General features: G+C 34.2%; 1 protein-coding gene across 3 annotated transcripts in view; it reads right to left on the reverse strand.

Moving 5' to 3' along the window:
• Positions 1-1,347: 1,347 nt before the first annotated feature.
• Positions 1,348-16,019, reverse strand: part of mRpS33 (mitochondrial ribosomal protein S33) — a 321,652-nt gene continuing 306,980 nt past the window's right edge. The window contains exons 2-4 of one of the 3 annotated variants that reach the window (XM_076482277.1): positions 14,943-15,008; positions 3,934-4,176; positions 1,348-1,543 (exon numbers count right to left, since the gene is read on the reverse strand). In XM_076482277.1, coding sequence (XP_076338392.1) covers positions 1,441-1,543; positions 3,934-4,169 — 339 coding nt within the window. In that variant the 5' untranslated portion in view covers positions 4,170-4,176; positions 14,943-15,008 and the 3' untranslated portion in view covers positions 1,348-1,440. Of the gene's footprint in view, positions 1,544-3,933; positions 4,177-14,856; positions 14,867-14,942; positions 15,009-15,086; positions 15,116-16,019 lie in introns of those variants that run through there. The other 2 variants (XM_076482276.1, XM_076482278.1) reach the window with 2 other exon arrangements.

Here is a 16,019-nt window from a genome sequence, read left to right on the forward strand (position 1 = left end):
TGAAAAGTATGCGGATTAAAGGTTTGACTTCCTACATTTACGATCTACTTCCATGCCTTGAGAAAGCTAAAGTTCTAAACTTGCTTTAACGCCCCACTGCGTCCAAATGTGTAACTGTAAAAAACGAAACACGTACACATAAATGACAAAATGTTAATTTTTAATTTTTAACTAAAAGGGTAGAAAATATATTATACATCCTCATTACAGTAGTTGATAATAAAATATCTTAAATGATACTTTTATTCCCTATAAACTTCCTAGCAGGCAAATCCTAAACTATTTCCTTTAATTAAGAATAAATGTAATTAATGGCTACGCATCTTGTCAATTCTAACGTTGAACACTGTAAAACTATTATTTATTTGTCCCTAATTTTATGATTTATATAACAAACTCAGTTCATGAAAACTAAAAATATCAAAATTTTGTGAATGTTTCTAACTCTGTTTCTTCATTTATGAATATGTACAGCAAAAATATTAGACAGTAATGTAGTTTCTAAATTGTAATTTATGTTTCAAATATTTTACTTAAAGCACACAAGTCAATAAAAATAAGCATCATTTAGTATTACAGACATAAATTTTTGCTCTTACGTTTTTTTTAATTTTGTGCAAAGGTGCTTTAGGGTTGACTGCACTAGTTGTTCCTAATTTAGAAGTGACAGGCTAGATGGAAATCTGCTTGTCATAATCACTTACCACCAACTCTTATATTAATAAAAAACCGGATTAACTATCATATCGTAACACCCTCACTGCTAAAAGGTTGAGCATACTCAGTGACAGGACCAGTAGGTTAAGCTGAACACCTTAACTACCAAGTCATGACAAACCCCAATGATCATCAATTTCTTCTTCTTTCTGACAAGATTTTGGCATTATTAGGTAACTGCTTGTTAACATAATGTAGTAATATCTGTTGGTTATTTAATTTCTGTCTATGCTCCAAGTTAGTTAATGATGTTATTAACAGTTTAATGGCTGATTTTCAATTTCTCAGTAACATCTCTGCAGGTCAAATATATTTTCTTTTTTTCATAATTTTCTGGGTTGTCTCACATTTTTACCAAAGTAAAATTTTTTTTTTCTACATACTGTGCATCCCAATATTTCCTATATAATTAATATTAACTCTTAATTAAATCCTGTAATAGCACTTTTAAAATAATGTAAAAGAATATTTGTTTTTCAAATCAAACAAGTAAATATTTTAACAAAAATGTGTTATCAAAAACAATGCACACAGTAACCTTTAGAGCTGATTTTATGAAATGAACAATTTCATATATACTTGTGAATACTTTCACTATAAAAAAACTAATAACAACAAAAAACACATAAGTTTCAAGAAATTGCAAGTATTTTATTAACAGGTACATAACTACAACTCCTGAATAGATTGAAATGTGGTTTTATCTACAACACAGAAAATGTTTCATTTTCTCTTGACTTGTTTTCCTTCCCCCTTTTTGGGTCGTCCTTTCCCCCTTAACCTTCGAAGTCTTCTCATTTCTTCTTTAAAATCTTGGTGTTCATCCCTAAAACAAATGTAAGTTTGTTCATTACAAAACAAAAGTTTGTTCATCACAAAAGTAACTTTGGTCATTCCTAAAACAAGTTTGTTCATTACAAAACAAAAGTTTGTTCATCACAAAAGTAACTTTGGTCATTCCTAAAACAAGTTTGTTCATCACAAAACTTTGTTGATAATTATAAGAGCAAAAAAAAAGTTCTGAAGATGTAGCAAAAATCCCTTCTTCAAACAATGATTGTAAGTGCAGTTGAAGAGATTTAAAAGCTTTGCATGTTTACATTTACTAAGGACACATCAACCAATAAAAATGGAATAACCATAAAATAGAATAACCAGTGAATGAAAACATTATTTAAATGTAAGTACATCAAACTTTGTATATGAAATTTAGTCCAGACTTTTACCATTAACACTGTACTAAGTGTAAGCCTTTTAGAAGTGTTAAACATAATCCTTTTGAATAATTTTGTCTTCTCTGTAGATGTTGGACATCTGTTGGCATGGTGAGTTATTCCTTTAACTTGGAAGGTTTCTTGGTGTAAAATTATATGTTTATGATAATACATACATGTATCAAATTGTTCACGTACTCTCTACATTATAAAACGTCAGCTAGAAAATTAATCAAAATTATGTTTTTTATAGCAAACCAGTTGGCTTATGACTCGCATTTACAGGCCCTCTATAACAAAAACCTTGGCCTACATTTACAGGCCCTCTATAACAAAAATTCAATGCCTTAACTACTATTTTACACTTTTTCAGTTTAATGATCACCACTTCTGTAATGTAAATTTAATTTTTTTAACCAAGTTACAAACAGTAATTGCTAAGTCTACATATTTATGTGCTCTAATGTACACTATTGTGAAAGTGTATGTCCAACTTTTGGGAAATCTATATAAGTGTTTTTGCAAAAATACCCAGGTTCTTTAAGGGGGTTGCTGACAAATGTTACCTTCGTTCAACTCTCCATAACTCATAGTCAGTGTAAGAAGTGGTTTAGGTAGAATTACTTAAACACATTGAGTCTTATTACATATGTGATCACCATTCGATCATTTGTGGATTTTCCATCCTAATCATAAATATATTAAAATTTTCTATATTATGTAATATCAAGTCTCTAGTTAGATGAAATAAGCCAATAATTAATCTTGCTCTGTGATGTTTAGAAATCAGAATGATATTCTGCCCAATTAATTAATATTTCTGCATTTTTAATAAAACAGACTCATACAAACTTAGGAGTGATAGAAGAAAAAGTTATAATCTTTCAACCACACAACATCTGTTACATCCAATGTATATGAGCCATTTCACCCAATATTAGGGCTGACTAAGATGTGGCAGTCACTGTGCTGATTCAAACATTATTTATACTACCAGATTGCTCAAACATAAACTGTTTGAGTGTAGACTTGCTGAATTGTAAGAGATATGTTTTAAAACTTGGAGAAGAAAGTATCGAGTTAAAATTATAACATGACTGAAGAGACATGTCTGTGCAATGTTAACAGATTTCTGTTTCAAAGGAAGTCTAAGATTTATAACTACAATGTTAAAAAACAAAGGTTTCACTTTACATGTGATAAGGTCTTACTTTTGTAATTAGTTACATGCTGTGATAATTCTCATCAAATGTAAGTATATTAATGTTCATACTTGTTATCACTGAAGTAGAATGAACTTGTGTGCTACAATAAAAAAAATGTTATCAAGAAATAGAATTTTTTAATCTGACTTATGTCATAAGTTAATGAGAATTTAAAACATGTTACAGTTTTTGTTGTTTCTTTCAACTATGTTTCTTAACATAAAATGAAATAATACAACTGTCTTACAGAGAAATATTTCACACATTATAAACAAGTGTGCAATCCAGAACAGCAACCCAACTGTTCACAACACACATACAAATTTATGTCAATCATGAAATCAATGAAATGTTTATAAAATAAACGTGCAAGTTTCTTAAGATTCAAATAATATTAAACACTAACTGTTTCCAATCATATACCACACTATGACATTTGTACCAATAGCTCTTAAAGATGCACAATAGGTAATAATACTAAAGATAAATTTTTAGGTAATAATGCTGGGAAAAATCTAGAGTCCTAACTTGACTAACAGTGTCTAAATGGTGTTTTATAGCTATCAGATTTTTGATGAATTATCCAGGGAAACATTTGATATTCCAGAAATATTTCAATGTTATGTGGCAAAGAATATGTCTCAGTATTGTCTGTATGACTGAATGGTAAAGTGACATTGTAAAGATTGCTGAGAGGAAAGAATTGTTCACATTTCACTAACGTAAGATGATTTTCATACTTCTAGTGTCAATAATTCTTATGATGATGTGATAATAACCAAGAAGTGGCAACTCACCTGAATAAACCATGCATCCTTAACCTGAACATCAACGTAGTAAGCTGATGGTGAGGTGGGTAGTAGTTCACTATTTCACTTTTTAAATCATTTGGTTTTTCTCTAAACATCTTAACGACTTTCATTGACTTCTGGCTGGTTGGTCGAGCAGCTTCTCCAAATATTCGTGCACTGAGAAAAGCCATACGTTTAGCATAGCTTGACAATGACGAATAACTTGCCATACCAACATACATCCAACACCTACAGAATAAACAAAATCAAAAGGATTACTTTTAAAGCTTTTAAATTTGTTATACTTAGATTAATGTAATGTCATACTGAAAGCTTTTTCCATAATATGTCCTCTTAGTGTTTCTACAGTACACAGAGCATGAAACATCAAATGTGGTTTAGATTAAAAAATATTTTTAGGCCTGAAATTACTGGACAGATATTCTAGTATACACTAGAGATGTTAGTCACACAAAATGTTATACTGAGTATGGCAACATTCATATGTGGATTGTGATATGTAATCTTTCACCCCCCCACATCAGGTCTATTATTTCTCATAAAATCTTCTCCACATCAGATCTATTGTTTTTCACAAAAAAACCACATCAGGAGATATCTTGGCTCCAAAGTGTTACTAAATGAAATAAATGATCTTCACATTGTGATGCATGTACACAAGACATTTAAAAGTCATTGCTAAAGGGTATTTTGCTGTTCATAATTTCTTAACTGAATATATATAATATAGCTTTTTAAATACTGAAAGTGATCACCTGGATTCTTGCAGTAAGTTCACATTATTTATATGTTTGTAGAAGACTTCCCTGGGGTAATGTTTTTGCACATTAAAAATTTGTCTAAATCTGACCCACATCACCATTTACTTCCATGTCCCAATTAACTAATAATAAGACTTGTCCTGTGTCATTAATATGGCCTTTCCAATTTACAATTTAAGTACTTGAAAATGGTAGTGTTGTAATGATCCACATAAAAAGAAATCTCTCACTCTTACCAGTTGACTACATCAATTCTCAACCAGTGTGTCTAACCTTCTAGATATTATGTCAGTAATAACTTAGATGTTATTAAAATTTCTCCCAGATTTCACCTAATGAGGTGACCTGTAACAACTGCTGGCTAAAAACTTTCTATAATTAAAACCTCAACTGTAATTGAGATTCAACCTCTCAACACTCATTGTTTGCCTTTACTACCAACAGTTCATCCCTCACATAAAGTTAATCCACTGTCCCTCTTATAACCTGAAATAAAAACTAAACTTAAATTGTCAGTGTTCTTCAGATCTAACAAAGTTTTATTAACTCCCATCATATCACAGTGTTTCATTCTAATTACAGCCCTATGCTTCTCTGTCTTGTTCGTGCTGTAAACATAAGGATAATAGAAAAATATAAACTTATTGTTAAATCCACTAAGTTCATATTTAATCATGGCAGACTAATATTTATTACTTATATTGTGTTCAGTTAGTTCTGCCTTAAACCTCCTATATCCAAACATATCATCCTAGCTACAGTATCACTTAGTGTATCCCCAAGTTCCTTCACTGTTTTATCAATTTAAACTATCTTTAATGAAGATATTTAAAGTTTTCTCACACTTGCTTCAGCAAAACTTATCATTAGTATACACTTCACATTTACCCAAAGATCCAAACAACTAATGAATTGCTCTAAGTTTGTTTCTAATAATCTTTCATTTAAGCCTCGGCTCTTGATAAATAGTTCATTTCTACATCTAGCCCAAGATGTGACTCCTTAAAGAGCCACACATGAAACTGCTGAAGAAATCTTTTTTTTAAATATTCTTCTTATTTACCATTCTTACAATCATCTACTTCCTCGTGTACTATGTGAGAATGGTATGGTAGAACAAAACATCAAATATCCAATTTCTTAAACCTATTTAATCCTATAAAGACTGGTCTACCTGTGGTTATGGATGAAAGGCCAGGTCATTGCATTTGTTAACATGCTTTCAAAATTTAACTGAATGCCTATTTAATGAATTTATGTTAATAATTTGGTACTAAACTGTAGATTACAATTCAAATTTTAGTATCATATATTATTTAATTTGAAAGATTTAGAACAAAACATCAAATATCCAATTTCTTAAACCTATTTAATCCTATAAAGACTGGTCTACCTGTGGTTATGGATGAAAGGCCAGGTCATTGCATTTGTTAACATGCTTTCAAAATTTAACTGAATGCCTATTTAATGAATTTATGTTAATAATTTGGTACTAAACTGTAGATTACAATTCAAATTTTAGTATCATATATTATTTAATTTGAAAGTAAATATTACATACTTGTCTAAATATCAATTTTTGTTTATCACATGGTATATTACATGCAGTATTGGTTCAAATTAGATGTTTATGTTATCAAAATTTAAAGTCTATAATTTTATATAAATTTGGAACTCAAATTACCAATACTGACAGCTACTGTATAAAATGAAAGCCTCCTATATGTTTTATTTGTTAAGATATCACTAATGTACTGAATCAAACACAGTGGTCCCAAGCCACCTCTTTCCAATTTTGAAGACAATCCTTTATGTAAATGTACTTCAATATGTGATTGGTTGGTTGGATTTGGTGTTCTATGGTACAAAGCAGCTAGACTATCTGCACCAAATGTCCGGTAAAAAGGTAAAAATAAAGTAAATGTAGTAAAATTAATAAAAGGAAATGAAGGTAAAACAAAACAGCATTGAAAAACAAAAAAGCATAAAACCAATGTTGACATCTAGTTTACAATGTTAAGAGAGAAGCCAGAGCAAGAGAAGTTGTAAAAGATTTTCTGTAGCATAATAGTAATGATCATAACCCACCAGGAAGAATAACAGGTAAGTACAACAACAACATCAGTCACCTGAAGTTAGCCTTTCCAGTCCTGGTGTCAAGTTATTTAATGTTAGGGTCATTTTCTAATTTCAAATCGAACTAGAGAGATTGTGATTCTTAAAGGGAACCACAATAAAAAAGGTTTAATGTATGAATTTAGAACAATTAAAAAGATTAATGGTGTTTAAAAAACTAAAAACATTACCAAGGTGGACAGTGTCACCATCACCAATAACACTGTCTAATGTTATGGATAAACCTTGGGACTGAACAGTGTTAAAACGGTGGCGTTGTTAAGAATCCTAATGATGGCAAGAAAGTAAAATGTGACTTATAGTGATCTGAGTGTTACATAGACTACACACTGGTGCATCAGTTTCAGATAAAAGAAAATGATGGGTTAAAAAAGTGGGGCCAATGTGTAGTATAGTTAGAACAACCTCCTTCTGATCCTTATGGAAGCTAGATGGCCAAAGTCCAATATTGGGTTTTATTTGGAAAAGTTTGCTTTTGCGTTGCTCACTTCAAGTCGACTGCCAGCTGGCACGGAGCCGAGCCATGAATACAGGACCATAGTCCATGTATGGAATAGGCACAACGGTGATAGTGCCAGAGCAGATAGATATAGCTGCTATGTCTGCAAGCTTGTTCCCGGCAAATATCAATGTGACCTGAAATCCAGATAAACTGGAAAGAAGTAGATGTTAATGAGAAATGGGCCAGTCAGTTTTGAATATCAGCGAGAACAGGGTGTGAGCCAACGTGAAGTGATTTCAGGGCCAGTAGATAACTAAGCGAGTCAGTATAAATAGTGCAGTTGGAGTACTGCTTAGCTTCAACATGATCCAGGGCAAGAGAAATGGTGTACAGTTCAGCAGTGAACACAGAGGTTGTAGAGGGGATTCTGCATGCAACCACCTAACCGAAACAAACCATGGCAGAGCCCACAGTCACCTGATTTGGAACCATCCATATAAATTGGAATGGAAAGATTGTTCAAAAGACATTCATTAAATAAAAAATGGTACTTCCAATCGGGGGTATCTGCTTTTCTCAGATGACTTAAAGATGACCCCATTACATTTGGGGACTGTAATAAGCCATGGTGGGATGGGCTGACCAGTGGATACTGCAATGTTATCCAAGGACAAAACCAATTCATCCAATTGTGCCTGGACGCGAAGGCCAAAAGGAGCAATGACAGATTGTCTTTTCTTAAAAGTATGGCCCACTGAGGGAGGAAAACACACCTCCAGGTGGGATGCTTTGGTAAGGAATGAAGTTTCGAAGAAAAGAGTAAAGCCAGTTGCAAATGGAGAAGGTGCAAAGAAGGTTCATGAGATTCTATGTATAAGCTCTGAACTGGGGATGCTTGATGTGTGGTATAAAGGTCAGCCCCAAGAACTTTGTCTCAGGGACCACAGGCAGCACAACTTCATGAATATGGAGTTCAGGATCAGGGTGGATACCTGAAATACCCTGTCGGCAGCAAAAGTCATGCAAACGGTTTTAGAGAGAGAGAAGTTAAAGCTCTTTGCTGTGGTCCACTTCAGTAAACAATTCAGGGCATCTGTAGCTGCCACTCAATATACCTCATGTTCGGCAACTGACAGGAGATGTGAAAGTTGTCGACATAGAGCCCATTTGCAACAATGAGAGGGAGTTGTTCAGTGATGGTATTAATCTTTATACTGAAAAGTGTGACACTCAAAACACATCCCTGAGGAATTCCAAGTTCCTGTAGAAAAGTATGGGAAAGTGTCGAACCAACACGAACTTGGAATTTCCTGTCCATTAAAAATTTTTAATAAAAATGGGTAAATGGCCATGTAACCCATATAAATGGAGGTCTTGCAAAATGCCATACCTCCATGTTGTCATAAGCCTTCTCAATATCAAAGAAAACTGATACAAGATGTTGTCCTTTGAGAAAGGCTGCTCTGATTGATGTTTCAAGCCAAATCAGGTGGTCCATGGTGGAGTGCTGTCATCGGAACTCACACTGGGTGGATGAGAGGAGGTTGTTTGATTTGAGGAACCAAACAAGATGAGCATTAACCATCCTCTCTAAGGTCTTACACAGACAGCTTGTCAAGGCAATTGGACGGTAGTTTGAAGGAATCTTGGGATCTTTCCCAGGCTTAGAGAAAGGTAAGATAATAGCCTGGTGCCAGGCATCAGGAAAAACATTCTCTTGCCAGATCCAGTTAAAAACAATCAAAAGAATAGCAAGACAAGCAGGAGATAGATGGCACAGCATCTCATTGTGTATATCATCAGGTCCAACGGATGAACAACCAGCCTGATGAAGAGCTAGTTTGAGTTCCACCAGTGTAAAGGGGCAATTATAGTCACAGAGACAATCAGCTCGAAAGGAAAGAAGTGAACGCTCTGCCCGAGTCTTGATGGCTAAGAAGGTGAAGGAACAAACAGAAGTGCTAGATACCCAGCAAAAGCTTTCACCTAGAGTATCGGCGATGCTCTGGATATCAGCTACTTCTTGACCATCAGAGAGTAAGATCGAGAGAGGGACAGAATTGTAGTGCCCACTGACCTTTCGAACCCTGTCCCATATGACTTTGGAGCTGGTGGTAGAAGATATGCCAGTTGTGAACTTAATCCAAGATTCCTTCTGGCTTTGAAGTCTTACCCACCTAGCATTAGCACGGGCCACTGGGAAGCGATGTGGTTTGAAAGTGTGGGATATCTACAGAAAATATCCCAGGCCCATTTTTGAGCCTTCCGTGCCATGTGGAAGGCAGGATTCCACCATAGATGAGGATATAGTGGAAAATGTGTTGAGGTTTTAGGAATACAATGAGCAGCTGCTTGTATAATATAATCAGTTAGTACTGCCATACAGTCGTCTACTGATGGCTTACTACGATGGTAGGATCATGTTCTGCAAGAGCAGTGAGAGAGAGCCAGTTTGCTTGAACCAGCTTCCATTGGGGCACATGGGTAGGGTGGCATCAACCACAGCATGTCTTTCTCAAAATTAAAGGAAAATAATCACTGCTTTGTGGATTATTGTCAACCCTCCATGAAAAATGGGAGAATAATGAAGGGGAGCAAACTGAGAGATCAATAGCACTAAAAGACTGACAAGGTGCATGAAAATAAGTATAAGAACCAGTATTGAAAAGAAAAAGGTTGTGATCAAAGAGCATATGCTCTATGGAGCAACCCCTCCCATCAATATCAGTACCTCCCCAGAGGGGATGATATCCATTAAAGTCCCCCATGATTAGAAAGAGAGATGGCAACTGTTCAATGAGGGCATCAAGGTCTGATTGATCATATATCTCTCCAGGTGACAGGTAGAGAGAACAAACAGTGATGGTATGACCCAAGGAAACACAGATGGCTGTGGCCTCCAAGAGTGTGTTGAGCGACAAAGACAGGGTGGGCACAATCTGATCAACCAACAGTGCCACCCCTGGAAGTATTGGTCCATCACACAGCCTATCATTTCTGTAGAGAGAAAACTACCAAAAGGTGACTGTATCGGTAGGTTTTAGAAATGTTTCCTGTAAGGAGAGACATACAGGATGGTAGGAAGCTGTGTTTTGATGTCATCCAGATTAGAACGTAAACCTTGACAGTTCCATTGTATCAAAGTGGCCATTTTTAATGACGTGTAGGTGAATTGGCTGGAGAACCCTTCTGTTTACAACCACGCCTTTTTTCCTTACTGTCCTTATTCAAGGGAGGTCTGTCAACCTCCATGGATCTTGCCCTGGGTCAATTGGACAGGTCTTTGTTGTTGGAAAGGGATTCCAGTGACTAAGGATGAGAACAAATGATTGTTTTGCATATTGGGGTGAGAGAGGAAGATGTATCTCAAGAAATGCCTGTATTTGAAACCAAAGGATGTGGATCATGGGGTTTGTTGGAATGTATGGGAGGAACAGAGATGGGTGAAGAAGTTGATTAATCAACAATTTTTTTAACTATGGAGGTCAAAAAGCTTTTCATATGTTTTGAAAATGATTCTCTTGGAGGCACAGAGAGATTTGTCTGCACTCCCACTGTAGTTGTGGAATGAAGTGCAGTAGCATATGTCCAAGATGAAGTGGTGGACAGCAATTTCTGAACCTCAGGATAAGTAATGTTATGAGTCATTTTCAAATGCTGCACCTCTTTTTCCTCCAACCATTTTGGGCAAGAACTAAAGTAGGAAGGGTGAAAACCATTGAAGTTGACACAATGTGGGTCCATTTCACACTTATAGGCATTGTGGTCCTTGCCACCACAACGAGCACACATCAAGGAAAAACATGACGTCTTTGAGTGACCGAACCTCTGACACTGGAAACATCAGAGAGGGTTTGGAATGTATGATCATACCCTGCAATTTAGAAAACCTGCCTTAAGGGTGGCAAGTACACATAGTGATGTAAATGTCAAAACGAGGATATTTGTTGGCAGTGTAACACCTTTGTGAGTGGAGATGCGCTTCACTGCAGAAACTCCTTGAATGGAGAAACCAGTGACATAGATGCCAACTATTTCAAATGACTGAGCATAATGATTGTAGACAGAAACCTTTTAGATTTGCCAGAAACAAGACAATCTGGTGAACGAAGCCTCTTTTTTTCCATCTTGTGAACAATTGCACTGGTGTTTCTATGCCACTCAGAAAATGAAAAATACCCATCTACGCGAGTGCTGATTGGCTGACAAGCACTGATAATGTAACTATGGGTTCCCCAACATACCCAGTATGGAGAAGCACCACACTCAAACTATTGGTAGACATCGGAAATACAAATATTTTATATTATTTCAAGCACAAACATGATTATCGCAAGTAGCCATTTGGACTATGTCTTTTATTTATCATCAAAATTTGTTTGTATCTCACTAGAAATTTTCTTTTCGCCCTTTTCAAGCCCTGGGGAAACAATTTATCACTTTATTGTATAGGCCAATATAATATATAATAATTTGGGAGTTGCAACAAGTTGTAATATTTGTATGAGTGCATAGTCGTAATGGTTGGCATCTCTGACCGAAGATGTTCTTCAAATCCCTCTCAACAATGACTCCTCCTAATGAATTCAAACTAGCATGAGGTGTAACCTCTATAGGTATATCCCCAATTGTCTTTGAATGCAAAAGGAGTTCACTGTGTTGAGATGTGGATGTTTCAACCAATATGTCTCCAGATCAAAGTTTCTTTACTGACTTTGGAGAGCCAGCAAGTCCCTCCAGTCCCTTCTGAATAAAAAAGGGGGACATTTGCCCTAGAGGTTTCTCTGAAAGAGAACGTAGGATAAGAAAATAAGGTACAACAGGTGGTACAGATGTTGAAGATTGCTGATCAGAGTCTTCAAGACGTGGTCATTTACCTATAGACTATTTTTTCACTATTTTATTTAAATTTTTATTTGGAGGATCCATAAGAAAAAAGAAAATTTCAGTACACACTGACCCCACCCACCATGGAGCCCTACAAGGGGACACACCAGAATGTCAAGCAAGGACACTAAAGCAAAGCCAGGGATACGTGAGCACTATACACAAATACCAGCATCAGACACAACGTTCACAATACCCATTGAGAACTTCCAACACTGGTACTTGGTTGACCCTAGCCAAAGCAGACCAGCCGATTGACCCAAGAGGAGCCACCCAAAGGCTGCCCGTCTTCAGGAATTAAAAGCCAAAGTGGTTTGTTGGGGTTGGACTCCTCAACCACCAGGATCCTCTCCTCCCCTTCACAGGTCACAAAGGAGGTAACCTGAAAAAAACAGAACCTTCCCTGGGAGGTCCCCTCACCATATACAGGAATCCACACAGAGGGGTCAATATGTGACAATTTGAATAACTAATTTATAAAACCCGAAAAACATTAATTCTCCATTGAATCACAATCTATGTATATGTTTGGTAGGTTTTAACAATTTCATACACATTACACCAAAGTAGGAAATAAATTATTTTTTCAATCTAGAATTAGTACAAATCATAACTTGAAAACATGTATGTTTAGTCTAAATAGCTTAAATCTTATTAGGTTATGTATTTATATATATTTATTACTTTTATTATATCGATCTAACATCACAGAAATTACAATGACATAGTGCACGTGCACTCTCTTTACTGTATCTAACAATTTCAAACTGACCAGTCTTGGCTGTGTTTTAATAGACTAATATTTTCTAAGATATAGTCATATTTCAGTTATAATACATTACTATTTACAAATAGGTTTCTAAACTTTTCTTAGAACATACACTGGTAAATAAAGAAATAAAGCAAACAATCATTGGTTGCTAAGCTTCTTAAAATTTTTCACATGAAGGATGTGAAATAAAAATAAGACAAAACATAAAATTTTCTCTAAAAACAATTGATAATTATCTGCAGGTTACAAAGATTTCACATATGAAATTTAAAAATGTTCTAATGCATAAAAGTTTTTTATTCTTAAGATCAAAATTACTCCAAATGTCAAACAGTCAACATTCTGAAAGAAATAATTTTATACGAAAATCTTTAATTAAAAAAATCTTAGCACTGTTTAAAAACCTGATATTTTGTGTACAAAAGCCTGGTAGTGTTTACCAATAACCAACAAATTTTTTAACATATGCATACCTTTTCAAAAAAATCATAACATACCATTATGTAACAAAATTTTTACTTTTTCTTGTTCCTGGGCAAAAAGTGTTATTTCCCAATTGTTTATGCCTAAAATAAATAGAAAAGACCTATTTTTCTCTTCAAACATTGCTTTTGTGACCTGGGAGTGTTTCACAAAAACATGATGGGAGACTATATTTAGGAGCTGATACATGAAAGTGATTTACATTACAGTCACAAATCTCAAAAACTACTCACTTCTAAACCTTTTTATTCATTTTTGTATAACTTTGGTATAAATACATGTAAATCTTGATTCTTATGTTGTTTTATTCAGACCTTATGTAAATGAAAATGTACAAATTTGCCTGTTTTTATTTTACATAGAAAATAGGTTACTTTCTAAATTTCATTATACAGGTCACAAAAGCAAAGTTTGAAAGGAAAAATGGCCATTATCTGTACTTTTACAACATAAGCAATTAAGAAATAACACATACTATCCAGGAATAGATTTGTGTTACATAGTGTAATTACTCTCATGGAAATGTTTGTGATTACAAGCTGGTTAAATTCCACCCAACCTGTGAAAGAAAGGTTAAACTGGCCAGAGCAAATTTTCACAAATAGCATTATATGTTTAGAGAAGTATTACTGCATTTCTCTGCTGGTAACCTTGGTTAACAAAGATATATAACAGGTTATCAACAACACTCTTCAAAATTAACAGTTTGACAATACACTGTATTTATTATTACTTCATATTCAATAACTATACATTGTTTAAACCAATAAAATTATAATCTTCTCCAGACATAGATTAGATATGGATTTGAATTCATAGATTAGTGTTCATGTGGTTTAACAGGTAATGAAGGATTCGAAAATAATGCAAACAGACAAAAACAAAACAGTACACAAAAAGTGCTGGTATTGATTCAATGTTAAATAAACAAAAATAACTAAGGTTATTATTCCTAATTGCCAACTCTAATTCAGGTAGCTAAAGTAACAAACAAAACCATTTAATCTCTGGGAGACAAAGGATTATACAAGATGAATAGTTTGCCAAACAGGTCAGTAGGAAATGGAGTGTATGAAAAGAAGTTGGTTGAAAATGTAAAAATTAACATGAGGAATTTCTTTAAATTCATTAAAAGTAAACAGAATGTTAGAATATAAGTATCTATAAGACATGAGAAAAGAAAGCTAATTTCTGATAACTATTCAATGGCTGGATTAACAAACGCTACCGTTTTTTCTTGAAATTATATTAGACTTTTTTTAGAGTAAAACTACTACATAGACATAATTGTTAATAGCTAAAAGTCACAAAATATCACAGTTGTGGAATTTTTATCTTATTTATAGAACCAATGCGTTACAAAAATCATAATTAAACTTCCCTGTAATTTTACGACTTCTTACACCAATACATGAAATACATCTCACTTTTGAAACCCCACCTATTGGTGAAGATGTATATCTTTTATTTATATGTTTTATTTCCTTTTCATTAGTATTAGCTACTCACTCACTTGTTCCAACTTAGTAAATCATAGGCTACAAAGAAAAATACAGAAGCGTATATTTTCACGTAATCTCTTATTCTGAATTAAATTTATAGAATATTTAAAAATTATTTTCATCATAACACTACAAAATTGTGTTTCGATACTCACTGTGGGAATAGCATAAATAGCCAGTTGTGCAGCTTTGTGGTTAACAACAATCAAACGAACTAAAATTGTCTCATTTTTTTGTCTTAAAGATTACGTCAAAATATCCGCTTCTATATTTTTTCTTTCAAGAAATGGTATACCAAGGTAGTAAGAAGTTACATGAACTATTCATAACAATACAAATGTAAGAACAATCCACAACAGAGATGATTAATCACTAATATAGAAAAATTTATAAAATCTACACTTCTGCACTTTTATGTCTGAATAAAAAGTTTTATTTGTGCGAAAACAATTACAAATCACAATTCCATGTCTTTAAATCACTTCGTACCTTCTTCATTAACTTATCTCAGTCTACGTTTTTAATCACATTAGTTATTAAATTTCATTGGCCACAACTCGGTTACTGTCTTACTGCTTTTACATTAGAATGGCCAGGTGGTTATGGCACTCAACTTGTAATATGAGGATCGCGGGTTCAAATCCCCATGGCGGCTGAAAAAACGGCGTTGTAATGTTTCTGTCAGTCCCACTAGTCCCACTTATAAAGTGACTTTCAATCGCACTATTCGTTGATAAAAAAAAGTAGCCCAAGACTTGTCAGTGGATGGTGATGACCAGCTACCTTCCCTCTAGTCTTACACTGTATAAATTAGGGACGGCTATTGTAGATAGCACTCGTGTAGCTTTTCGCGAAATTCAAAAAACAAAGTTTTCAAATCAGTGATGTCGAGAAACCCACTTGTTGAGAAATATATATGCAAAAATGGTTCGTTTGGGTTGAGAAAATATTTTACATAGAAGGTCGAAACGTTGTTCGCTCTTCTATGTAAAATATTTTCTCAACCCAAACGAGCCGTTTTTGCATATAAAGTTTTCAAATGTAGAAATAAATAAATAAAACAAATGGATCAGAAAATTAAAGAGGTC

Source organism: Tachypleus tridentatus, chromosome 13, assembly GCF_004210375.1.
Source record: "Tachypleus tridentatus isolate NWPU-2018 chromosome 13, ASM421037v1, whole genome shotgun sequence".
Taxonomy (NCBI): Eukaryota; Metazoa; Arthropoda; class Merostomata; order Xiphosura; family Limulidae; genus Tachypleus; species Tachypleus tridentatus.